Here is a 27,268-nt window from a genome sequence, read left to right as displayed (position 1 = left end):
GAGCTAATTTTGGAGTTAATCACAACAAAGTGATTAACCAATGATTTTTGTCTTCAAATTTCAAACATATATTAGCAAAGTCAAGAAGAGCTAATTTTTATTGAACTTTATTGTTTCCTAAAAAGAAAACTACCATAAGTAGCTGGAGCTACAGGGGAAATATTTAAACTCTTATGTCTCCACATCTTTGAGGTAAGGTAAGGATCAGGTAATCATATGTTTGCTTCCTGTCTTCAGTTGTAGAGATTTTTTTGTTGGATTTTAATAATTAACTGGAAACTAATCAAAGGTTGGTTTATGGTATTGTCTTGTCAGATTATAGAAAGATAAAGATCAAGTTTCACGATCTAAAAAAAAAGTTTCATGATCTTATCAAATCTCTGTTTTTCTGTCTTGTAAATAACGCTTATGTTTCTTTATCAGATTCAATCTGAACTACTTGCTAGACCTAATGCAATCTTCTTAAATCTAAAACAAAACTGTGAGTTTTATTGCCAGAAGTGACTAAACTTATGAACATGTGTCCCCATCATTAAATACATTAGATGAGCAAATTAAGTAATTGCATTTAATATATATCACCTAACTTCTTGTTGTCTCTGTTTAGAACCAACAGAAAAATAGTACGTACGTTATATATCATATGATTAGCGATTAACATTATCCGATTAACAATGCTTCTTTGCAACAACATAGACAATGATCCAAGACCAGAACATTCTTAAAAGACAACTTTCAATATTTTTCTTCGTGGTAAATTACCAAATTACCCTTCACGCTATTTCCAAATCTCGACGCGTCATCGAACTTTGATTAATATAAATTTAATTACAGAGCAGACATCGGAACCAGACAGTGTCCCTCTTTCCTCGCCGATCTCTCTCTCTCTCTCTTCCTCATCTCCGATTTCAATCAAAACACGCGTCTTTGATCTCTCTACGCATTCGAAAAAACATCAAAGTCTCTGTTCTTTACCTACCGTTCTCAAATTCGCAATCTTTCGCCAACTTTTTTTCACGGTATCGCTTCTTCTCTTTCGATTCGGTTGGATTTGATCGATACCCATCTCGTGATTCAATCTGATTAGTTCTGGGTTTGCGTCAAAATGTTGAATTTCCCTGGAAAATTACATCAACTCTAAGAGATTGGATCATCTCTCTGTTCTTGCATGATGGGTTTAAATAGAAAGTTAAGGAGCTAAGAGATATATAGATAGATGGATAGATAGAAGGATCAAATGATTGAAGAACAATGAGTAGTTTCACAAAGAGCACATCATTCAATAGAAGAGCATTGAGTTCTTTATCTGTAGAAAGCCCTAGGAGCACCTCTTCTACCGCCTTCAACAGCCCCATTGGCTCAGCTTTCGCTAGCCCGAGAACGTTCGGAGGAAGTCCACGGCCGTATACAAACAGGTTAAAAGAGATCTCGTACTTGTTTCAAGTCCTCATCGTCGCAGGAACACTTGTCTCGTTTCTTGTGATCATAGCGGGTGGTTATCTCTACGTTGTTCCTAGCCTCGGTTATAATGGCGCATTGCAGTTTAATGACACCTCTGTTACAATTAATAGTAAGGAGTGTGACATATTCGTTGGGAACTGGGTCGTTGATGATAGCTATCCGTTGTACAACGCGTCCGAATGTCCTTTTGTAGAGAGAGGGTTTAACTGTTTAGGCAACGGGCGTGGACACGATGAGTATCTAAAGTGGAGGTGGAAGCCTAAGCATTGTAACGTCCCGAGGTTCCAAGTGCGTGATGTCTTGGAGAGGTTGAGAGGTAAAAGGATAGTTTTCGTTGGAGATTCGATGAGTAGAACGCAGTGGGAGTCTTTGATATGTATGTTGATGACGGGTTTGGATGATAAGAGGAGTGTTTATGAAGTGAATGGGAACAATATAACGAAGAGGATAAGGTTCTTGGGTGTGAGGTTTAGTTCTTTTAACTTCACGGTTGAGTTCTACAGATCGGTCTTCTTGGTTCAGCCTGGGAAGTTGTTGCGTTGGCACGCGCCGAAACGTGTTAAGTCCACGTTGAAGCTGGATGTTTTGGATGTGATTAACAATGAGTGGAGCTCTGCTGATTATCTTGTTTTCAATACTGGTCAGTGGTGGGTGCCTGGGAAGCTTTTCGAAACGTAAGCTTTGAATTGAATAACTTGGTAGACTTTAGAGTGTTGTCTTTATACTAACTGTTGTGTGTTTGGAACGTCAGTGGTTGTTACTTTCAGGTTGGGAACTCACTGAGGCTCGGGATGTCGATTCCTTCAGCGTATAGAGTAGCGTTAGAGACATGGGCGTCATGGATAGAGACTAAGATTGATCCTAACAAAACTCGTGTGTTGTTTCGGACCTTTGAGCCATCTCATTGGAGGTACAAACAAACAGAAACTTCTTTAGCTTTTTACCAGTTCTTGTTCTGCTTTTTCTATAGATTGAAGTTTGGTGTTGTTGTGTAGTGATCATAGGTCATGTAATGTGACAAAGTATCCAACCCCGGATACACAAGGAAGAGACAGAAGCATATTCTCTGAAATGATCAAAGAAGTAGTCAAGAACATGACGGTTCCGGTGTCGGTTTTGGATGTAACTTCGATGTCAGCGTTTCGAAGTGATGGTCATGTGGGTTTATGGAGTGATAACCCGTTGGTACCTGACTGTAGTCATTGGTGTCTACCTGGAGTTCCTGATATCTGGAATGAAATCTTGCTCTTCTTCCTCTTTAGACAACAAGTAACTTTCTCTCTCTTTGCTTTCCTTATCTAACACAACAGTTTCTTTATGTCTGAATGTTTTTTTACTTGATTTGCAGGTTCCGTGATAAGGATTAACTGCAGGTTTTTGCAACGTAACACGATAGAAAAAAGAAAGATTAACGACCCTTGAAGATCATCTCTTGGGAGCTAACTGCTCCTTGTCTTCTGGGACATAAAGGCACTGAGGGTCACAAAGTGATTCTTAAATTCATTCTTTTATTGTTTCTTCTACGTTCTTCTTTATTGTATTATCGATTCAAAGTGAGTGAGAGGATCTTCTTCTGGTATAAAATGATTTCATTACTATCTGTGACTGGTTTCAAAGCTGTTTTCTTGCTGATCTTATAGCATTTTCAACCTTATTCCTTTTTCCAATTCAAACTCTACTTTATTCTAAATTCCATTCCATCTTTCATTCTAAATTAATAGAGTAAAAAGTAGATATACTCAAAAATGGAATAACTACAGTATATTTATTACTCATCTTTATTTGCTACTCATTTTTAACTATCAAACTGAGTAGAATTGGAATCAAACTAGAATTACTCCACTAAAAAAGCAGTGAATCTTATATTGGATCACATCATAACTAAAAGGGAGATATACTTCTCATACAGCATGTTCACGTAAGACAATTAAATCGACCAATCACGTTGAAGCGTTTAGCCACGTCAGATGGGCTGTGCGATTTTTTTAACGTTTGTCGTGGTAGAGTTGGGCCATGAAGCCCATGTTATTGATAGAAGAAAACCGAGAACAAGCCTACTCGAGCTCGCCTTCTTCAAATCTTCAAACCCTAATTTCCTCTCTCGATTCGGGACACCCTTTTTGCTCTTCCTCTTCTTCATTCCGTTACGCGATTTGATCATCGTCGGAGAAGGTGAGACGGCTCCGGTGGGGGCCGCGATCGGTTTGCTGGCGGAGACTGAGGCTGAGATCGAAGAACCTCAGAGCAAAGCCGCCTCGAAATCTTTCTCTGCCTCTCCCGTTGTTGTTCCGTCTCCTCCTCCTCTGACTGCTTCGTCTCCTGCGCCGGCGATCGCTCAGCATGCTCCGGTGGCGACGGTGTCTGACGGTCCGAGGAAGACTGTAGCGACGCCGTATGCTAAGAAGCTTGCAAAGCAGTATAAAGTGGATATCAGATCCGTTGCGGGAACTGGACCGTTCGGTAGGATCACTGCTTCTGACGTGGAGGCTGCGGCTGGGATCGCTCCCTCCGTGGCGGCACCACCGCCTCCTCCCCCTCCTGCTGCTGCTGCGAAAGCTACCACAACAAGCTCAAGCTCGCCTCCTCTGTTGCCTGGTTCAAGTGTTGTTCCCTTCACGGCAATGCAATCTGACGTATCCAAAAACATGATTGAAAGCCTCTCTGTTCCAATGTTCCGTGTTGGTTATCCAGTGAACACTGATGCTCTTGATGCACCCTACGAGAAGGTGAATGTGAATGTACATTGTTGTGAAGTCGTATCAGCATATTCTAATCACTGAGCTGTTTTTTTTTTTTACAGGTGAAGCCGAAGGGTGTAACAATGACTGCGTTGTTGGCTAAGCTGCAGGGATGGCTCTTGCTCAGCATCCTGTGGTGAACGCAAGCTGCAAAGGTTTGCTGTAAGATTGATTTTTCATCAAATTAACAAGATATCGTTGATCACTGAGATCAGTGCTTTTGCTGACTTTCTTACATTGTCTCTTTTATCACCTGAAGACTGTAAAACCAGTTCTATGTTAATATGGTCTCCCCTTCTTTTGTTCAAACTTTTTGTGAAAATTAGAAAAAATAAACGTTTGAGTAAATATAATCAATGGGTACACTCATGTTTCTGATTTTTAGCAGGAGTTATCGAACCTGTAAACGACAGTGATTTGCTATAAAAGGTGAGTGTTTTCATTCAAAAATAAAAATAAAAGGTGTGTTGCTTTTTGTAATGTTTCCTTTGGATTTATATTTATTGACACAACGTTGTTTTATCAGTTGATCTGATTTGCTTTAATATTGCTCTGTCTATACTGTGATAGTTAAAGATTCTTCCTGTGTGGGAGAGCAGGCCAGGTGAAGAGTTGTTCGAACTGCCAAAGCAACATAAAAAGCATAGTATTCACTACACCAAAGGTACAATGCCTTAAATTGTGTTTCTCGATTTGTCTATTCATGTATTTCATCTCTTATGGAACTCTCTCATTTCATCTTCGTATTTGGTGAATGATATGATCCAAACTCATTTACCTGTCAATTAATTTTCACAGGAAACCGAACTTTGCGAGGTTGATGTTCCGTTGAAATTTACAGCGTTCATGTATACCAGAGTGCATTGGTTCAATGTTCTCTTTAATGGAAGGTATCAAGCCATCACAGATTTATATGTTTTTTTCTTGCACTTACAATTAATATACATTTTCTGTCAGACAAAGAAATACAAATGCTAACATGTTATGCTCTCTATATTCAACATCACAGCACAAAGATGGTCCACGACTGCTATTGGTCACCAACAAGGCAACAACCCTTTGGTACCAAATAAGATATATTCTCTCCAGCCTATTCATGTCATGGCAGGCCAAGAAATCAGTGGTAAACTTCATTTGGTTGTCCACAGGTACTCAGAGTTACACTATAAATTTAACTCTTACGTCAATTTTGCTCTTTTACATCTCTCCTTTGAATCAAATCATTCTTGCTTTGTTTCAAATTGGCTTTCTAAACAGGAAAAGGGTGGGTGCCGGCGCCGATCAAGGTGGAATCCTTCACACATCATCGTGCAAACTCAACTTGAAGGAACCCTATTATAGAATGTCTCAGCCCTCTTGCACAAGAACCACCAGCACAACCGCAAGTAAGGTTGGTTATTTATTTGGTTAGACAAGTAGGCTATGATCACTGTTGTGTAATCATTTGGAGCTTTATTATCTCTATGAGTGAAATACTATTGAAAGAATATGTCATGAATGCAGAAGCAGAAGTAGATCTCAGCATTACAACATGTGTTTACATTTCTCGATGTAGGACATACATATACTGAGTGATGACTTGGAAGAAGTAGAGTTGATTACCTATCTTTTTCCCATCCAGTTGATTACCTATCTTAGCTTATATTTCTCCATTATAAATTTATCACTTTTAAATTTGGTATTGGAAATAAAACTTGGCAGAGGTTAAGTTAGCGTCTACGCTCGATCACATTGGTAATGTGGTTCAGATTTCTCCTCTTATTGGCTTTGTACATAAGCATGTTGTGATTGTTGATACTGAGCCCGAGCTAGAGAAATCAGAATTTTCGGTAATGTCTTTGGAGAAATGTGTTAAACAGCTCGAGGAAGAAAGAGCAACAGAAGAGACTTATCATCATCAGCAGCGGAAGTGTAAACTCTGAAAGATACAATGCATCTTGCGAGAGGCAAGAGATGGGCCAATTTAAATATGGGGTTGAATTAGTAGAGACAAGCTATTGAATATATAGTATTTAGTTTTCTTATTATTTGTGATTACTGGATTTCATTTATTTCTCCAAATTCAATCATAGTATTTTTCTTTGTTCTAAATAAATTAAACTATTGATTGATTTTTTATTTGCATTTAGTTTGGTAATTATCTTAGATTTGTAAATATTTTATTATAATTAAGTATAAATTAAAATATAATCTTTTGAGAATCAAATAAAAAATTAAAGTATTGATCGATTCAAAATTATGAATGATTCTATTTAAATCGCATTTTATTATTTTTATCCAAATACATTAATAGTAAAAATAATATTTTTAGTTCCCCTTTCTAAATATGTCTTCTTTTTTAAAGTCAATTTCAAAAGAAATATTATCTAATATTTAAAATAGTTATTTTGTGAATTATTTTTATAAAAATCATGTTATATAAGTACTATATTAAGATATTTTAAATATTTTTATTTACGTAGTTAGATAAAAGTTATAAAGAAAACGTATATCAAAATTAAAAAATTAAAAATAAATATTTTGCAAAAACATATAAAACATTTTTACTATAGTAATTACAAATATTTTAAGTTACTAAAGATATCATATGTTATTTAAATTACTTTTTGTAAGATTCTGAAAACAAAATCATGATATAAAGATAGTAAATGTTTATAATTATTTATAAAGGAATATTTAAATTACTTTTTGTAAGATTTTGAACAAGTCAGAATATTTTATTCTAATTTGTCAAATATTATATAAAAAATAATTGATATCGTATACCACAAAAATAAGATTAGTTTATTGTGAAATTGATATTTTAAGTTATACTTAACATTTAAAATATAAAAATTTAAATTATGCTTAATATATAAAATATATAATTTTATAAACAAATAAACAACCCTCTAGTACTTCTAAAATTGCATGCAAAAATGAATGTAGAAACTTGCCATGTGTTATGAAATAACTTATAATTTATAGTATCGAGAAATTTAAATAAGAGTAGAATTTAATACCCGTAGGAAGCAAATAACACTAATATAAGGGAGAGAGTTTATTATAAGGAAGAAGAAGAAGATGTAATGGTATCTTACAAATGATCGAAAAACTTCGTATTTATAGAAGAAAAAATCAATGTGCAAATAGTGACAGTGGAACCCACATCTTTTATTATTTCAACATATGTGTGCGCCTCTTTGTTTGAAATTAAGTTTCGTAACACTTCCCCTTGGGGTCCGGTGTCACTCTCCGCTCTCGCTTAACGTCTTTGTTGCCTCGTTAAAAACCTTTCTAGGAAAACCCAATGGGAAAAACCATAGTAAGGTAAAAAGAGTACAACTACGTAAGCTCCCACTCGAATGAGCAGTCACAGATCCTTTTGATGACGCATTCCAATGTTATGGATGTGTTTTCTGAATACCGAGGTAGGGAGTGATTTTGTGAAGAGGTCAGCTGCATTGTCGCATGATTGGACATATCTTACTTCAATCTCTTTCTTCTTCACGAGCTCTTGAGTGTATGAGAAGAACTTCGGATGAATATGCTTCGTTCTATCACTTTTGATATATCCGTCTTTTGTTTGAGCAACACATGCTGCATTATCTTCATATAGAATAGTTGGCTCTATATTTTCGTCAATTCCACTGCTTGACCAGATGTGTCGGCTTATTGATCTTAGCCATACACATTCTCTACCTGCTTCATGGAGTGCAATGATCTCAGCATGATTTGAAGAAGTAGCCACGAGCGTTTGTTTCTGAGAACGCCAAGATATAGCAGTGCCTCCGATCGTGAAAACGTATCCTGTTTGTGATCGGGCTTTGTGTGGATCTGAAAGATATCCTGCATCTGCAAAACCAACTATTTGACCTTTTGAACTTTTAGGATAAAACAAGCCTAAATAAATGGTCCCTTGGAGGTAACGAAAAACATGTTTGATCTCATTCCAATGTCTTCGGGTTGGAGATGAGCTGAATCTTGCCAAAAGATTCACAGCAAATGATATATCAGGCCGTGTACAATTTGCAAGGTACATCAGCGCTCCAATTGCACTTAGATATGGTACTTCTGGACCAAGTATCTCTTCTTTCTCCTCAGGTGGTCGAAATGGATCACTTTCAATATTAAGTGACCTAACGACCATCGGGGTGCTAAGAGGAGTTGATTTATCCATGTTAAATCGTTTCAACACTCTTTTAGTGTATGTGGATTGATGCACAAATATACCATTTTGTGAATGTTCTATTTGTAGGCCAAGACAATACTGTGTCTGTCCAAGATCTTTCATCTCAAATTCTCCTTTGAGATAGTCTGATGCCTTTTGTATTTCCTTTTGAGTTCCGATAATGTTAAGATCATCAACATATACCGCGATTATTACAAATCCGGATATTGTTTTCTTGATGAAAACACATGGGCATATAGGATCATTCACGTATCCTTCTTTTATTAAATGATCACTGAGACGATTATACCACATACGTCCAGATTGTTTTAACCCATATAATGATCTTTGCAATTTTATTGCACATAACTCTTTAGGTTTGGAACTTAATGCTTCTGGCATTTTAAATCCATCAGGGATTTTCATGTAGATATCAGTATCTAATGATCCGTATAGATAAGCTGTAACAACATCCATGAGACGCATCTCAAGATTTTTATCAGCGGCTAGACTCATCAGGAATCTAAATGTGATCGCATCCATTACAGGAGAATATGTTTCCTCATAATCAATACCAGGTCTTTGAGAAAATCCTTGGGCTACAAGGCGAGCTTTATACCTTGTAATCTCATTTTTCTCATTTCGTTTTCGAACGAAAATCCATCTGTACCCAACTGGTCTCACATCTTCAGGTGTGAGTACAATAGATCCAAACACTTTTCGTTTGTTAAGCGAATCAAGTTCGATTTGTATTGCTTCTTTCCATTTATTCCAATCATGTCTCTTTTGACATTCATATATGGATTTCGGTTCTGGATCATCGGTATCTTCATTTACCTCATTTGACATAAGATATGAGAAAACATCACCAATGTCATCATTTTCATTCCTTTTCCATATCTTTTTATTATGGATGTAATTAATAGAAATCTCATGATTATCTTTCGATTCATGATGCTCTGATTCATCAGAGTCCTTATCATTTATTTCTTCCAAAATATTTTCTGCTATTTTGGGTGCATCATATATTTCAGCTTTCTTCTGTTTCCTAGGATTCTTATCCTTAGAACCAACAGGTCTACCACGCTTCAGGCGTGTTTTTGGCTCTCGTGTGTCATCCTCCTTTTCTTGTTCATTTGGCATTTTGATACGAGCAGGAGCATTTGCAGCTGGTATATGAGATTTAGTTACCGTCTTGGTATCTGCAAATGCATCAGGTAGCTGGTTAGCTATACTCTGTAAATGCATAATTCGTCGAACTTCTAGTTCTGACTCTTTAGTAGGAGGATCAAGATATAACAATGATGGTACACTCCATTTTATATCACTTCCAACATTTTTGTTTTCTCCCCCTAGAACTGGGAATACATTTTCGTCAAAATGACAATCAGCAAAACGTGCTGTAAAGACGTCACCAGTCTGTGGTTCTAGGTATCTTATAATTGATGGAGAGTCACAACCAACATATATTCCCAACCTTCTTTGTGGTCCCATCTTTGTTCGTTGTGGTGGTGCTACAGGCACATATACTGCACAACCAAAGATTCTTAAATGGGAAATATTTGGTTCTCGACCAAACGCTAATTGTAGTGGGGAATACTTGTGGTATGCACTCGGTCTGATTCGAATGAGTGTTTCTGCGTGCAAAATAGCATGTCCCCATACAGAGGTTGGAAGTTTTGATCTCATGATCAATGGTCTTGCAATCAGTTGCAGACGCTTAATTAAAGATTCGGCCAAACCATTTTGCGTATGAACATGAGCCACAGAATGTTCAACTTCAATTTCCGTTACCATACAATAATCATTGAATGCTTGGGATGTGAATTCACCAGCGTTGTCTAATCTAACTTTTTTAATATTATAATCAGGGAACTGTGTCCGCAGTTTGATTATCTGAGTTAGAAATCTCGCAAATGCCATGTTTCGAGATGATAATAGACAAACGTGTGACCATCTACTGGATGCGTCAATTAATACCATAAAATAGTGGAATGGTCCACATGGTGGATGTATCGGTCCACATATATCACCTTGAATTCTTTCAAGGAATTTTGGTGATTCTTTATCAATTTTGGTTGGCGATGGCCTTACGATCAATTTTCCTAGAGAACATGCAACACATGTCATTTTATTCCCTTGAGAAATCTCCTGGATTTTCAGTGAATGACCATGTGAGCTCTCTATGATTCTACGCATCATTGTGGTGCCCGGGTGACCGAGGCGATCATGCCATAAATTAAAATCTTCTGGATTTTGTTTTACCATAAAATTTGATTCGATTGCATTGATATAAGTATGATGTAATCCCGAAGGAAGTTCTGGAAATTTTTCCAATATGTGTCTTTTGCCAAATTTATCAGAAGTTATATATATACACTTCTTTCCATTTTCAGTTACAGACTGAGTATCATATCCTTGACGATATATGTCTTTAAAACTCAACAAATTTCTTCTGGAATTTGGAGCATATAGTGCATTAGTTATGAAATTTTTTGTTCCATTTGGCAATGTAAAGTTTGCTTTACCATTTCCTTCAATCACGTCTGCAGGACCTGATATTGTATTGACAATAATTCTTTTTGGTTTTATATCTGAGAAATATATATTTTTTCTCAAGATAGTGTGCGTTGTTCCACTATCTAGTATACATATCTCTTGAATCTCTTTCTTTGATTTTGTTCCATTTGCGTTTTGATCCATTTCTGAAATTATCATAAACATTAAACAAAAGTGAAACGTGAAATTTATTCATTGATTATATAAAGAAAACACACAATAATTATACATATATTATTGTTAAAACAACATTATTCTTTGAAAACATAATTATTATACATTACAAGTGAGGACTATTCAGTAGTCTTATTAGAAACATTTTCATACTCTTCAAGAGTATTCTAGTCCAGCTCATTTGCGAAATCAGAGGATTCAAGGTATGAGGTCCCTTCAACGTTTTCCGTGAGGTTCACCTCTTTAGCCTTTCCTTTTATGGACTCTTGATATAACTTGCACAAATGTGGGGGAGTACGACAGGTACGGGACCAATGTCCTTTACATCCACATCTGTAACATACAGTCTCACTTTTCTTTGTGGTATCCTCTTCGGTTTCTTTGCCTTTAGGAGGTTGTTCAGATCTAACCCATTTGTTAGATCTAATACTTTTAGGATAGTAAGGCTTTCCACGTTTGTTGTTGAAACGCCGACCACGACCTCGGTTGGTCTGGTTTCTCCTTCCCGAATATTCTACCGCCGTAGCATTCACTTCGGGAAATGCCTTGGCTCCCGTAGGTCGGGAATTATGGTTTTTGATTAGTAACTCATCGTTCTTTTCAGCCAACATGAGTGTTACCATCAATTCAGAAAATTTGGTGTACCCACATTTTCTGTAAATTCGGGATAAGATGTTGTGTTCTTTGTGGAAAGTATTGTATGTCTTGTCAAGCATTTCTGCTTCGGTGACAGGGTTACCACAATATTTTAATTGTGCAACTATCCTCAAGATAGTGGAATTGTAATCTCTAACCCTTTGGAAATCCTGAAACCTCAGGGTTTTCCACTCTTCAAGAGCGTGAGGGAGATTGATTTCCTTTTGATTATCGAATCTGTCTTTCAAGGCTTGCCATAGTACGGCTGGGTCCTCAACGTCTCCATAGTCGTGAGTTAGATTCTCATCTAAATGCTTCTTCAGGAAGATTATTGCTTCGGCTATATGCTCGGGTGGCGATTTGTTACCGACTTTTATCGTTTCGGTTATCTTTTTTATTACAAGATAAGGTTTCACATTTGTGACCCATCTGACATAATTTTCGCCGGTTATTTTCAGAGCCGGGAACTGGAGTTTCTCGATGTTTGCCATTTGAATTTCTAAAGCACATAAATAAAAATTATTAGAATATTATTAATATTAAAATGAACAGTTTACATTAATCATGCAAGCAATTACAAGGAGAAGCGATGTAAAGAAAATTAAACCGATATTCATCTTAAATTCACTCGGAGTAAATTCTCCAACGAATAAACCATAAATAGAAACACAAATAAAAATGGCACATAAAAACAAAAGTGCGCGAATCATCTTTCTTGAAATGGAAAAATCGGAGGAGAGCGATTTGAAATTTTTGAGAGAAGATGAAATGTTTTGGATGATGAAATGAAGTGAAAATGAGTTGTATTTATAGATAAAAATCACTGTTCATGACCGTTTGAGAAAAGGAAAATTTTTGAAATTTTTTCTTTGTGACCGTTGGTGATAAATCGAGTGCACCAAAAATCAGTCTGAAAATATTGTATTAAACAGTCAATCAAATCTATAAAATTTCATAAAAATTAATAAAAGTAAAAATTATGGCAACAAATCATGCGACGGCTCAGCCGGTCAATGCAGAGTAATAAATTATACGGCGGCTCGGCCGACCAATTAACAATAAACAGAATATAAGGCGGCTCGGCCGTCCAATTAACAATAAACAGAATATAAGGCTGCTCGGCCGACCAATTAACAATAAACAGAATATAAGGCGGCTCGGCTGACCAATAAATTAATTAAATTATTAATAAATAATATAGGCGGTATTCCGGCTATTTTAACATGATATAAATAATAGTAGAGGCGGTATACCGACCATTATAGCATGGTATAAATGATACAAATAAATTTTACCGAATTGCAAAACGATCGTGCTGATAACGTGTTATGAAATAACTTATAATTTATAGTGTCGAGAAATTTAAATAAGAGTAAAATTTAATACCCGTAGGAAGCAAATAACACTAATATAAAAGAGAGAGTTTATTATAAGGAAGAAGAAAAAGATGCAATGGTATCTTACAAATGATCGAGACCCAGAGTATCTTACAAATGATCGAGACCCAGACCCACATAATAGTGACCACATAATAGTGATAGTGGAACCCACATTGAGATTTTTTCATATGTTGTCGTATATATTCAATTTGAAAAACATAGGTGAAAATCTTTTACTTAGAGAAAGGAAAAATACAAAGAAAGTAAAACTGAAGGGAGAATGTAAATACAGGAAAGTCAAAAGAGGGAAATCAAAAGTTGATATTTTCACAAATAAGAAAAAACTAATAACGACAAACCAGCAAGACGTAGTCTTTGGATGTGTAAGAAAGGAAGAAAGAAACTATTTGTCTTTGCCGCCGCCAAACATACCCATCATGTCTTTGCCAGAACCCATCTGTTTCATGAGACTCTGCAGACCTCCCATGCCCCCAAACTGCTTGAGCATCTGAGGAGGAAGGACCTTGCTCATGTGCTGAGCGTTCATGTTTCTCGAGAGTGCGCTCATGTCTCCGTTCTTTGGGATCTTGAGTCCTTTCATCTTGCTCCACATCTTTGCTAGCCTCTTGTACTCTTCCAACATCTCCATCACTTCTCTTACCATCCTCCCTGACCCTCTCGCTATTCTCATCATCCTTGACTCGTTAAACATCTTCGGGTTCGAGCTGTCCAGTTCTGCACTAGTTAAAACATCATCATCAGTTATTACTTCTACTCTGAATAAGTTTTATATTATTGTTCCGTTCTCACCTTCGTTTGTCATAGAATCCATCATCGTCATGTATCGCTTTATCTTCGCTTGGCTTTCTTTCTCGTGTCCTTTCGGCATCATTTGAGCAGCAGCTCCAGGTAGCATTGAGAAAACCTACACACACCTCAGGGTTGTTATTATCATCTCAATCAACTCCTGCTCTTAAGCTTAGTAACATGTTGACAAAAGAGCTTCTGACCTCGCTAAGTGGGCCCATGTTCAGTAAGTTCTGGAACTGGTCGTACATTATTCTCAACGTGAAGTTACCCTGAGAGAGCTTTTCCAGAAGTTCAGGTTGTTGATCTTTAGGTACCACATCTTGTAGTTTATCCACGAATCCAGACCAATCTCCCATTCCTGTTGAGCATAAAAAAGATTCCAAGCCAATAAACAACCCATTGAGAGACTTTGATTACTCTTCAGGGCAATGTCATCAATGTTACCTAAGAGACGGCTGACAAATGGTTTGACGTCAAACACTTCAAACTCATCCATATGCTCTCCTGTTCCGATGAAAATCACAGGACTCTTTGTCGCCGCAACACTAACAAGATGAAAACGGATCACATTCAATGGTCCAATTGGAAAAGCCAACAAGATTTTTATACAGACGATTTTGAAAACATAGAACGAGATTTAGAAGGTGAAAGATACGTACGCGCTAAGAGCGCCGCCACCCTTGGCATGACCGTCCATCTTAGTGATAATTACAGCTCCCACGGCAACACTTTGCTTGAATGCTTGAGCTTGGTCAAATGCAGCTTGACCGATACTGCTGTCCATGACAAATATAACGAGATCTGGTTTCTGAAAAAATGAAAAGACCATGATCAGAGCCTGCAACATCAGACCAAGGAACAAACATAAGACTCCAAGACAACAGAACATACCGTTGCTTCAGCAACTTGACGCATTTCTTCAAAGAGAGTAGCTTCTTGTTTATGACGACCACTGGTGTCAACAATAATAAGATCACAGTTTTCTTTCTTAAACGTATCAACTCCCTCAACAGCAATTTTCACAGGATCGGATTCCGTGTAACTGCAAAGAATCACAACCCAGCATTAGCAAAATTCTATTATCACAGTATGCCTATAGAATAGTTTTTGTCCAGAATATTTGCATCTCCCTCTTTTACTGTCATTAATCCAACTACAAACAGCAAGCATAGTCGCAGTAATTGCAAATAGAAAAAGAAGACCTCAAGAGAGCGCAGGACAAAACATGCAAAAGGGCTTAAAGAAACTCGTAAACGTAAGTGGCGCGCAGAGAAGTATGACGACACCTACTGGATGATGGAAAAGGAAATATAACTTAGTCCCTTTCAGTGCCAATTTTTGCAGCCACAGTTCTAAGCTAAACCTTGAGCCTAAATCAAACAATTTCATGAACTTTGGAGATTGACCCTACCGTCAAAAATGAAGTTCCATACAGACACTCCTATACGTGAGCTACTATTCTATTGGAAACACAAGCACCAAAGCTGTTACAAACATGCAAGAAGAAAGCTGATACTAAGATAGCTTAGTCCCATTAAGTGGAGATTTTTGCAGCCATAGTCATATACCAAACCTCAGAGCCTAATCCAAACAATTTCAGAAACTTTGTACTTTGATTCTACCGTCACAAAGAAAATTCCATCGATTTTTTTACACTCTCACCTATACTGTTATATTGGAAACACAAGCACCAAAGGTCTTACAAACATGCAAGAAGAAATCTGTTACAAAGAAAAGAAATGTTTACACCTTCCATAAAAGGGGATCCTAGCCTTGGTGGCATTCTGTTTGAGCTGATCGAAAGCACCAGCCCTGAAAGTATCCGCACACACTAGAGCTGGTTTATACCCTTTCTTCTGATGATAATAAGCATACTTGGTACAAGTTGTGGTTTTACCAGCACCTAAACATTAATAGTCAAGTGAGATTACACAAACAATCTTATCTACACAATCTTACAAAGACCTCACCTTGTAATCCAACGAACATAACAACACTAGGTTTAGCCTTTTTGGGTGAAAACGCAGGCTTTCCTGGATCCAACATCTTACACAGTTCACTAAAGATAGCCTGAAACAAAACAAACAATACGATCAAATCCAATAACGATTCCTAATCGAATCCCAAATTAAAAAAAAAAAAAACCTGCTCGATGATCCGTCGCTTGTTGTGGCCTGCGGCTAGCTCCTCGAGGTTGACGATCTTCTTGATGTTGCTCTGCATCTCCCTCACGAGAGGGAAAGAAACATCCGAATGGAGAAGAGCACGAGTGATCTCTTTCAAGCACTCGCTGAGAGCCTTCTCGTCGATGATCGTCACATTGCTCATCTTCTGCAAGGCGCTGGCGATCTGCCCGCCGAGCTCCGCTAAAACCATCTTCGCTGCCGGGGGATTCGACTAAGATCGAGAGAGAAAGGATCGGGATTGAGGAATTAGGGCTTTGATTCGGAGATCTTTCGACGGGGATTGTGACGGGAGGAGAAGTTGTTGGTTTAATCCATGATTAGGACTCTAGAGGCGATGCATATCAAAATTGATGGGCCTAATGATGGGCTCTATATGCCCGCCCAATGGGTAAATTTCAACAAAATCTAGTTTAGGAATCCATCCATGGTTCTCTTTAAATATGGATCGGGTTCAAATCGGGTTTGTGTTTTTTTTTCTTTTGCTCATTATTAAAGCAAACCCAATGGACATATACAAACTCAGCTTACAACGGCTCATTATAACTACAGTACACAATACAAAACATCCCATGAAAGTCGTCATCTTGCCACGCGTCAAAAGAGGAGAAGAGAAGGACACACGTCATCCAGATCTTTTGCATGTTGTTGACACGAGATTCACGCGCATTAGGGACGCGCCACCGTGGGATAAAGACTTCGAGATTCACACTTGCCACCGTGGGATGAAGAACTTTGAGCTTGCGCTATCGGCTAATTGCACCTGCTGAACCGTTGATCTTCGTTTGAGGATGCATCCACCATTAACTGCAGCTACTTGTTCAGAAATAACTTGTCTCACCGAAATTTAAGAACAGAGGAAGCTTTAGTCAACAAGGAAATAGACCATTTGCTGGACCGTCATAAACGCCAGCTCTTCTCGATCAACTCCATAGATGACTGCAACATCCTTCAAACCCGCCCAGCTTCCAGTCAGAGATGCTTTCTTCAAGCCAAATGGCTATACTATCAAAGAAAGTATGATTCTCCTATGAAGTGTTAAAGTGATCGATGATCTAAGGTATCCGATCAATCACTGCCGGGATCAAAATCAAACTGGGTGGAAAGCTAGAGGATCTAAAAGTCTGATTAGAACAGTCATAACTTTTTTATTAACATTCAACCATATCAGAGAAGATGAGAATGACAAGCCCTCTGATATTGGATGAAACAACACATCAAAATCGCATATACGAAATAGAGAATCGCCTATGCGAAAACAGATAATCGCCTTAGCGAAACAAAAACAACTTGATCCATAGATCGAAGGGAAATATTTAACATCAAAAACACAACATAAAACTATTCCCCCTCCGAAAAATCTGAATCTGGTAAGAGGGGAAAAAGAGTGAGTACTCTCTCTAGAGAGAGGAGAGAGACTCCCATCAGAGACTCCCATCAGTCATTAAAATATAGACTAAAATTAGAGTGTTGGGCCCCTTATTCTTAGGTTCGCCTATATACTAATCCATAAAAAACTAACAAGTGTCATATTTTATTTATGAAAAAAAACAATAATAATATTAACTGCCAAAAAAAAATTGACACTATAAAATTTAGTAAATTCTAAACTTTTTAACTCAAATTTTAAACACTAAATTAGATTTTGATCCACGCTTTGAAAGCACATGATTAACTTTTATTGATAAAACTAGTAGCCAATTTGTTAGTTCATAGAAGAAATGACAATTCTATTCGTTCAACCCGTTTGTACTTGATAAATATTTTATACATTTGATGGAATAACCCAAAACTTTTTTTTTGTAAAATGGCTACTCAGTAATCGTAGATTGGTTTAGGAAGATCAACTTTATTTTAAGCTTTTAGTATCCAAAGATCTTAACTTTTCTATAAAAAAAAACTCATTTTTTTTTCTTTAATAGTGTGCAATACAAGAATTTGCGTTGGGGTTGAGATTACATGTTAGCTAAATCTCTAGTATTAATGTGGAATCTCTACTGAAGCTCATTTCTGATTCTTTGTCAGTGTCTTCATCCGTGAAGGGACAAGTAAGTAGCTGTTTTGTGCTTTGTTTTGTGTGTAACTTATGCTGTAGAGACTCTAATGCTTTGGTTTTGCTATTTGACACAAGATGTGAAAGAATGCTTCTTGGGTAGGTTGTTTACTTATGGTGCTCTAGCACGATCTGAAGACTAGAGCATTCATTGTCCAGTTTGGAAGTTGCAAGTTCCCTGAGAATGTCAAAATCTTGCCAACCAAAAGGTTCTTTGCAAAAACTCAACCTTTTCTTTCTATTTTTCTTTCTCTTGAAATAAATGTTATCAAAGGAAGAAAATCGGCAGCAAGGATGGAGAAGATGGGGACGATGGAGGAATCGATAGCAACCACTTCTATATTATTAACACAAACACAAACATTTCGTAAGCTCGATCTTCCACTCACTCTACTGATGAAGGCTTCCTGATTCTTTCCAATTAAACTAACTGATGATCGCTAGGACGCTATGATGGATCATCCCATGATTATCTCGTTTCTTCTTTCACTGCTTTGGCTGCATGCTCGAGCAGGAACGCTTAACAAAATCTGTTTTAACTTTCGTTAATCTTTTTTGTACTGGGCTGCTTGTAATGATTACTTATTGGGCTGTAATGTTTTTTTTATAAATAGAATGCATGCCATCTTTAAAAGAAAAACACACAAACATTTCCCATTATCCAAAAGGTAAACCCACTCTATTATATAAAGAAAAAACATTACAAAAGCAAAACCAACAGACACATAAATTTGCTAGAGCTTTTATAAAATCTATAGAAACGGTGGTGAGTGAATGCCACTATAACTAAAAAAAGACCTACAAGTCCTAACCACTCCCAAACTACACAAATAAACCACCATAATACCAGAGAACAACTAGATATTATACATCTGTGTTTATCAACTAATTCCACAATCCCTAACACTATTCTACAATCAAAGATATACATCCCACAATGGAATCCATCAGTCTCCTGTTGAGTTCCCCGTCACCCAAAGCAGAACCGGTCCTGAGATTTAAAACTAACTCGGGGCACTATTCAAAAATAATAAAAAAAATTATTTTGATTTGGAATTGATAATAAATTTCTTATAGCGAAAACTTTATTGGAATTATATATTTTATTTAAATAAAAAGTTATTAGTTTCAGTTATCATAAAAATAATATTCTTTTTATTGTAGTTTTAGTCATTTTAAATTATAATAACCCAAAAGCTAACATTTTCTATTAAATTTATGCATAATAAAAATATACTAGATCTCGATCCGCGCAACCGCGCGGGTTTTTGTTTTCATTTATTTTTATATAAATATGTTGTTTTCAATTATAAATTGGTACATGTGTATATATGTGTCTATCAATTTTTAAAACGTAATAAGTTTACGGTAAATTTTTTTCATTGAATAGATTGTTTCAAACTTTCACATGTATTTGTATCTTCTTCTATATATATATATATATTTGGATTATTATTTCATTATTAAAATTGTAACTGTACATATAAAGATTAGTAAAATATTGTTTTATTGTCATATTCAAAGATATTGTAACATTTCACAAATTTAGAAAGTTTTTAAAAATTAAAATTTTCGCTTCATAGATTTATATTATCGAGTAAATAATCTTATATATTAAAAAAGAAGTCACAACCTTGATTCATGTGTGGTTTTTTTAAAAATTGACCTAATAGACATATTCCTAGAAAGTTATGTTACATTTAATATCTAATCTTATCATTTAAATTTGGGCCTACCAGAAATTTTTATTAGTCTATCAATAATTGGATTTAAACAATAGATGATCCACTGGATTTACAGATAGTATAAATTAAATAAATATAATTTAATGTTGTAATACTATACCTCTATATGCTAAATATTTAAATATTTGTCGATGTTAACTTTTAAAATTATAAAGATTTTTTTTTAATAACAAAAATCATATTATCTAACAATGATTAATCTTTACTATTTTAAACCAATAAAAATAAATTTTAAACTATATAGTTTATTTTAAAAACTATACAAAAACTAAATATTTAATTATTTACTCGATAATATAAATCTATGAAGCGAAAAGTTTAATTTTTTAAAAAACTTTCTAAATTTGTGAAATGTTACAATATCTTTGAATATGACAATAAAACAATATTTTACTAATCTTATATATAGTTACGATTTTAATAATGAAATAATAAAATAATATTTTACTAATCTAGTTAAACATTTAGTTTTTGTTTAATTTTTAAAATAAACTATATAGTTTTAAATTTATTTTCATTGTTTTAAGGTAGTAAAAATTAATCATTGGTAGGTAATATGATTTTTTTATTTAAAAAAATATTTATAATTTTAAAAATTAACATCGACAAATATTTAAATAATTAACATATGGAGGTATAATATTACAACATTAAATTATATCTATTTAATTTATATTATCTATAAATTCAGTGGATCATCTATTGTTTAAATCTAATTATTGATAGCCCAATAAAAATTTATGGTAGGCCTAAAATTTAAATGATAAGATTAAAGATTAAATGTAACATGACTTTCTAGGAATAAGTCTATTTTTAAAAAAAATCACACATGAATCAAGGTTGTGACTTCTGTTTTAATATATAAGATTTTACCTTTTATTTTACATTTACATTATATAACTATATGAATATATATATATATATATATAGAAATAAATATAGAAACCAATAATTGTTGGAAAAAATTGTTAACCTGAGACTAGGCCCTACCTGAGACCCACAAAGTGAGGGCCCCAATCAAATGTTTCGTAATCATGTGCTCAAGCCCGGCTCTTACCCAAAGAATAGAAGGTTACCAAGTTTGGATTAATGAAAATTATTTCAACATAAAATAACAAAAAATAAATCCCACAAATCTACTTTGTTATAACAAGAAAATAATACACAACATGAAACACATAAATAACCACAATTCATCACCTCACCTCAGTCCTTTTATAATACAAATCTTTGGCAAATCAAAGACCACAGCCAAACACAGCATCGCCTCCACATATTTATATAGAGCAACAATCACATCTCCAACCGCACTTGCGTGGGGCTACCCTCTTAGTAGGATCTAATACTGCGGATGGCGAAAATAATTGGGAGATGTAAAAGCTTTCATACAACTATGCTCTTAGCTTTTTATGTTTCTCCACATGTTCTTTACTTGATGTCGATTACAAAATGGATCTTTTCAGAAGACAAAGCGATTCACAATGTAGGATTTGCACAAGTATTAATAAATAATTATTTTAAATAGTATAATGGCTCTTTACTTCCATCCATTACAATCTGTTCCAAGACCCAAACTATGGTTTCTCCTCTCTCTACTACAACTTTCTCTTCTTGATGATCCTCATCGTCCTTCTCTCGCCTGTCACCGCGGAGGAAGAATAAAAAAGCAGACGACGTAGAAGCTGGTTATCTAAACCCATTTCTCTAATCTTAATTGGATTAATCGTGCTTTGGCTCAGATGTTTTTAAAGAAAGAAGATGAAACACTTGTTTCTCTTTTTTTTTTTCTGAGGTCTAAGAGTAAATTTAAAATGTACGTCTCCGTTACTAGCATAGATATTTGCAGCCTCCCAATAACTTAATTCAATCTATTTTAAATATTCTCAAATTACAAAGAGATAGCTGATTCCAAAAATTACTCGAATTTAATCACATTAACTTTGATTTGATATAGGTAATTTATCGCATTCTAAATCTTTTGTATACATATATGTATATAAAACACATGAAAAAGTATTTAATATTATGTTTTGAAAAGAGATACAAATGCATTTGATTAGATTATTTCATCTTGGATGCATATTTATCTTTCACAACAACATTCGTTGTTAGTACATGCACCTATATAATAACCCCAGTCATGACAATAGCTAGTGCAACCTACGTTCCAATTGTGTCTGCACGGATCTGGGGGGAAGCATACTATGTCCGTCTGCTTTATTCCATCACCTATTTATAAATAAAAATCATTTAACCATTTGTATTTAAAATAAACGAACAAAACAAACAATAAAAAATTGGAGGTATAAAAATTAATTATTACCCGGAGCATGAACAGGTGGAATATAACGATGAGCATCAGATATGATAAAAAGGACGGTAAAAACAAATGCAATTAAAGTTTTCATAGTAATAGTCACTATTTAGGATATATTGTATAAGGTATTCTCTTACGAAATGTTATGAGTTTTTCTTTCTTTGGTCTGGTTACATATATAATACACAAACATATGCAAAAGAAAGGTATTTTTTATGGTCAAAGATGAAGAGGAATATAGTCTTTCCTTTCTACTTTTATAAAGATAAATGCTTTCACTTCCCTTTATCTCTATTGCCAGTTATGGAAATTTCTTAATCTTTTATGGTATTTTTTTTTAGTTTTCCATACAGTATGATTCTTATATGTAGAATACACAATCATATGTTAAAGAAAAATTATTTTCTTGGCCAAAGATGAAAACTATTAGGAGATCAAGAAGATCAACTCATATCTAATAGTTAAGTTTAAGGATATATATCAATATCTTAGAAAACTCATCATTATCTATAATGTAATATTCTATATTAGTTATGAAATACAAAATATTACATATAGATAATGATAAGTTTCTGTTACAAAAAAAACATAAGATAATGATAAGTTTCATATTATAAGATATTGATGTATATCCTTATCTTGACTATTAGATATGGGTTGATATTCTAAATCTACCAATAAAAATGATTTAGGCTGAGATCCACGCTGTGTGGGATGAGATAGGGTGAGATAGGTGTAAAAACTATATATCCAAAGTAGGGTTGTTTAATACGGATTTTGGTTTTTTCAGTTTTTTTTTGGTATTTGGATATATAAAAGTTAGATACCATCCAATAGACCTTGTGATAGTGGCATTTGAGGGATAACCCCAATACGGTGAACCTACAGTTCAATCCTCATTGACCACCAGATAATTTAATATTGCACTTCTGAGGCCCACAGAATATCCGGTTTACTTCGGTCGCCGGACACGGTGGTTAATTAAAAACAAAATTAGATACCATGATAAAACCATATCTACTCTATTTAGTCCGGGTTATATACTGTCGTTTTTTTATGTATTTGATTTTATACCAACAACTTCAACTATATTTATCGTTTATAAAAAAAAAATTCAATTTAATTTTGTGTGATTAAAATTTGAATTTATTAAACAGTACTCTAATTTTTAAATATGATGCTTTCTATTTTATTTAACTAATAAAAATAACTATTAAATAAATTATAATTATTATAATTTCATAAGATGAAAAGACTAATAATATCATAATATTATTAAATTAATTAATTTAGGACAAATGTAAGTCAATGAAAGTCTTTATTTAAAATAAAAAATTACTCAAATAGATTAATAATATCATAATATATAAATTAATTAATTTTAGCACAAATGTATGTCAATGAAATTCTTTATTTAAAATAACAAATTACTCAATTTACGTCTAAAATATCAAGATCATATCAGTAAAATAAACTTCGTATATATATTATCAATTCTATCATGTAATTTACATATAACTATATTTTTATATTTTAATTAATCGTTTATTTGGTCTAACTGGTTTATATAGTGAACCACATTTATATACCAGAGTTTTTAAAACTAACATCTGTTCGATTTATACATTATAACCAATTCCGAACCACTTTCTCTATTACAGTTCGGTTTTTACTGGATTGAGCACCCTTAATTCAAATACTAAATCATATAATCAAAGTCTACACTTTTTCGCTAAGCTAATAAAAAAAAAACTAATTGACTTCTAATAAATAGACGGACCATTATTTTGATCGGTCCGGTATAAAAAGAGTTAAGTAATCAACTAAAATTTATTAACCAACTAAATGTATGTTTTGGTGTTGCACGATCATCCCACATTTATGTTTTGGGCATGCCCCAACATACAATTCAAGACCAACAAAATATTGTTTTGTACATGACATTCAAATTTATTGTTAAATTTTGTAAATATATATCAATTAATATTAATATCAATTACAATAATTATTCAAATTTTGTTAAATTTTAAATGATATAAATATAAATATTTATTGTTAAATAATGAACAAACACTTTTTGTTTAAACTTTCATGCAGTGATTGTTTTCTTATCATTAGGTGGTAATAGGTAAATATTCACGGTACGCCGCGAGAAAATGTTTACAAAATTCTGTTAATTATTCAAATAAGTTTTATTTAATATTTATATCATTTATATAAATGCATGAAAGTTTAAATGATATAAATTTTAAATTTTGATATTAATATTTATATCATTTATATCAATTTTGTTAAATTTTGTAAATATATATCAATTAATATAAAATCAATTTATTGTTAAATTTTGTACATGACATGGCAATATATATATCAATTACAATAATTGGCATTAATATTTATATAATTTAGAAAAATGATATTACTATTAGCATCAATCAATTAATTGATTTAATAATTAATTATATCACTTTTGGTAACTGAATTAAAACAATATCTTTTTGAACGTGGTTTTCATAATTTTGTCCTTTATAGTTATTAACTTAACTATTAACACGTTATTTTTTAAAATTTTATTAATATTTTAAAAAATAGTATTAAATTGATATCAGTAAATAAATAAACAAAAATACTTTTATTAATTATTTCTTTTTTTCATTGATGTTACAATTTAAAAAAAAATATAAATACAAGAAAAAGAAAGAATACAATTTAAAAAAACAGATAAACATAATTTGCCTAAGAGTTCTTCGATCAAGCTTCTTCTTCTTCCCATTCTATGTATCTTCTGCTCTTGGTTGTAGGGTTTTAAACTAAAGAAAGAATTACACCGTAAGACAGCTTTAAGTTTTTAATAACACTATAAGACATTTTATGCTCCTTAGACACTTTTTCTTCTTCCAACACACGTTTTACTCTTCTCAATTAATGAATCAATTGAAATCTAATTAAAGTCTAACTAAGTATTTGTGTAGAGTTTGTGAATTTTAAAAATTCATTGTTATTGGTTTTTGGATTTCAAAAATCTTATTAGAATTCATTATTATTGGTTTAAGAATTTTTAAAATCCATTCAAATCTTTTATTATTCAAAAAGTTTAGTTATTATTGATTCTGTAATTCAAACTAAATCTAGTATTATTGGGAGATTAATTCTTTTCATTTTTACTCAAAATACTCAACTTTCAAAATATCATATGTATCCATGTGATTTTCAAAATCTTCTGATAAAAATACTAGAAAACAAAATAATTATTCTTACCAAATATATATTGCACCTTAAATCCAAATTATATGTTCGAAACTATAATTCATTACATTTATATACTTTTACATTTTTGAATATATAATTATTTTTAAAAATATTATATTTTTTAATATAAATAATAATAATTAGATTTACAAATATTAATAATTTTAAAATATTTTTTTTAAAATAGTTTCAAAAAAAAATTCGAATTTCAAAAAGAAAATTTGAAAAAAATATTTTTAAAAAATAGAAAAATTATAAAAATGTTCGAATTTGGAAAAAATATATATAAAACAACTTTTTATTTTTTAATTTTTATTAATTATACATATATACCATAAGGGGTAAAATAGTCTTTTACATTTTTAATGAAACTTCTTTTGGTCTTTTTCTCTTTTTAATGCTCTTTTTGTAACAAAATCTTTTAAAATGGCTATTTAAGAAAATTGTTCAGTTTTATATGTATCAGTATTATTTTTTTTTTAATTTGAAAGCAAAAAATAAATAATCATGCTATATGATTTAGAAAATAAATATATTATATAATTATTTTACGAAAAATGATAGAAGTGGTAATACAAATTCATAAAAATCTATATCAATCTAAAAAGGTTATGATCAAATTTCATAAGTCAATGTATATAAATTTTGACAATCCATATAACTTTTTTAAATCTATCAACTCTCAAAATTCACAAACTCTACACAAATTCATCTCCCTATAACCTCCCCCCCCCCTAAATAATAAAATATTAACTTTATTATTATTTTGTGTTCTTCTCTCTCTCTCTTCTTCCTCTTTCTTCTTCCAAACTTTCTATTTTTTCTAAATTAAAATCTGATTCTTCATATTATTTTTTTCAAAATAACTTGCATATAATTATTGTCTATGTTTCTTAATCTATCTTTTAAGATATGTCAAGACATATCTTCTGATGATGGTGTAATAGTGACATTTTATGATAACAACATCAATAGTAGAAAAGTAATCGACATTGGTGTAGCTACAGTGGTAGACATATCTTCTGAATATAGAAAGAAACATTATTTTGTTTCGGTGTCCACGAACGTAGGTTGTACACATGTACATGTTGTCCACAGTTGTGATGTTTACATGTACACTAAATCTGCATATATATATATATGTGGACATGTTTTTGGGTTATTTTGTTTTGGTGTCCACAAACCTATGACGTACACATGTACATTAAATTCATATTTTGTTCACAATTATGATGTTTACATGTACACTAAATCTACATAAATTTTATTTGAATTTTTCTTTTTAATGAGTGGCAATTTTGTAATATTTTCATCTTTTTCGTATTAGGGTTTCCTGGGTTTTCTGCAAATATATCTCAGAGCCGCCATTGATTTTTAACATGCAATCTTCATTATATTTTGTGTTTTTACCTCCAAAAGTTACAATATTATATACATATTAACTGATTAGAGCCCAAAACCAAGAAAAAAAACAAGTTTTAATATCCCAATCAACGGATAGTTAATTTTGAAATAGCCATGTGAATGTGAAGTTAAGATAAATGAATCACCTTTAATTACTTATGAAGAAAGAAAGCATGATTCATCAATCAGAAAGAACTAGAGATATAGTTGACCAAAAAAAGAACCAGAGACATGAAAAGCAGAGGAGACAGATACGTGATTCACCTTAGGGATGGTAATGGGTTTTAAGAAGCTAACGATTGGACGGAAATTCTAGCGGAACTGCGTGACTCATAACTTACTGGATTTTTTTATAATTGACTTATCTAGGTTGGGAGAAGAAAACCGATGAAAAAAAATCAAAAGATCTA

At 33.4% G+C, this 27,268-nt stretch overlaps 2 protein-coding genes, 1 long non-coding RNA gene and 1 pseudogene across 3 annotated transcripts; 2 read left to right on the top strand and 2 right to left on the bottom strand.

The window, feature by feature from the left end:
• The first annotated feature begins 820 nt into the window (after window positions 1-820).
• LOC106360509 (protein trichome berefringence-like 7) lies at window positions 821-3,128 on the top strand. The gene is made up of 4 exons (XM_013800121.3): window positions 821-2,135; window positions 2,213-2,371; window positions 2,457-2,730; window positions 2,810-3,128. Exons 1-4 carry the CDS (start codon window positions 1,252-1,254, stop codon window positions 2,816-2,818), a joined length of 1,326 nt encoding a protein of 441 aa, XP_013655575.2. The 5' UTR covers window positions 821-1,251; the 3' UTR covers window positions 2,819-3,128.
• A 135-nt stretch (window positions 3,129-3,263) lies between these two features.
• On the top strand, window positions 3,264-5,731 carry LOC125591444 (annotated as a pseudogene).
• A 7,585-nt stretch (window positions 5,732-13,316) lies between these two features.
• On the bottom strand, window positions 13,317-16,410 carry LOC106423769 (signal recognition particle 54 kDa protein 3). The gene is made up of 9 exons (XM_013864530.3): window positions 16,053-16,410; window positions 15,878-15,977; window positions 15,657-15,810; window positions 14,799-14,949; window positions 14,567-14,715; window positions 14,352-14,452; window positions 14,108-14,265; window positions 13,908-14,022; window positions 13,317-13,832 (listed from the first exon to the last, which is right to left on the bottom strand). The coding sequence occupies exons 1-9, from the start codon at window positions 16,281-16,283 to the stop codon at window positions 13,501-13,503; spliced, it is 1,491 nt and encodes a 496-aa protein (XP_013719984.2). The 5' UTR covers window positions 16,284-16,410; the 3' UTR covers window positions 13,317-13,500.
• Window positions 16,411-21,888: 5,478 nt separating this feature from the next.
• LOC125591443 lies at window positions 21,889-22,912 on the bottom strand. Its single transcript, XR_007327448.1, has 2 exons — window positions 22,212-22,912; window positions 21,889-22,117 (listed from the first exon to the last, which is right to left on the bottom strand). It is a non-coding gene; the product is annotated as an uncharacterized LOC125591443 (long non-coding RNA).
• Window positions 22,913-27,268: the final 4,356 nt, after the last annotated feature.

This window comes from Brassica napus, chromosome C8 (assembly GCF_020379485.1).
Source record: "Brassica napus cultivar Da-Ae chromosome C8, Da-Ae, whole genome shotgun sequence".
Classification (NCBI taxonomy): domain Eukaryota; kingdom Viridiplantae; phylum Streptophyta; class Magnoliopsida; order Brassicales; family Brassicaceae; genus Brassica; species Brassica napus.
The sequence above is the reverse complement of the archived record's forward strand: the minus strand, read 5'-3'. Positions and strand labels throughout refer to the sequence as shown.

What these genes read in the sequence shown, in the direction of transcription:
- LOC106360509 (XM_013800121.3), top strand. Translation starts at nt 1,252, where the DNA reads ATGAGTAGTTTCACAAAGAGCACATCATTCAATAGAAGAGCATTGAGT. An exon ending in CCTGGGAAGCTTTTCGAAAC is followed by an intron (nt 2,136 to 2,212) that starts GTAAGCTTTGAA and finishes TTGGAACGTCAG; the next exon opens with TGGTTGTTACTTTCAGGTTG. An exon ending in TTTGAGCCATCTCATTGGAG is followed by an intron (nt 2,372 to 2,456) that starts GTACAAACAAAC and finishes GTTGTTGTGTAG; the next exon opens with TGATCATAGGTCATGTAATG.
- LOC106423769 (XM_013864530.3), bottom strand. Translation starts at nt 16,283, where the DNA reads ATGGTTTTAGCGGAGCTCGGCGGGCAGATCGCCAGCGCCTTGCAGAAG. An exon ending in TATGTTCGTTGGATTACAAG is followed by an intron (nt 15,811 to 15,877) that starts GTGAGGTCTTTG and finishes ATTAATGTTTAG; the next exon opens with GTGCTGGTAAAACCACAACT. An exon ending in AGGATCCCCTTTTATGGAAG is followed by an intron (nt 14,950 to 15,656) that starts GTGTAAACATTT and finishes GATTCTTTGCAG; the next exon opens with TTACACGGAATCCGATCCTG.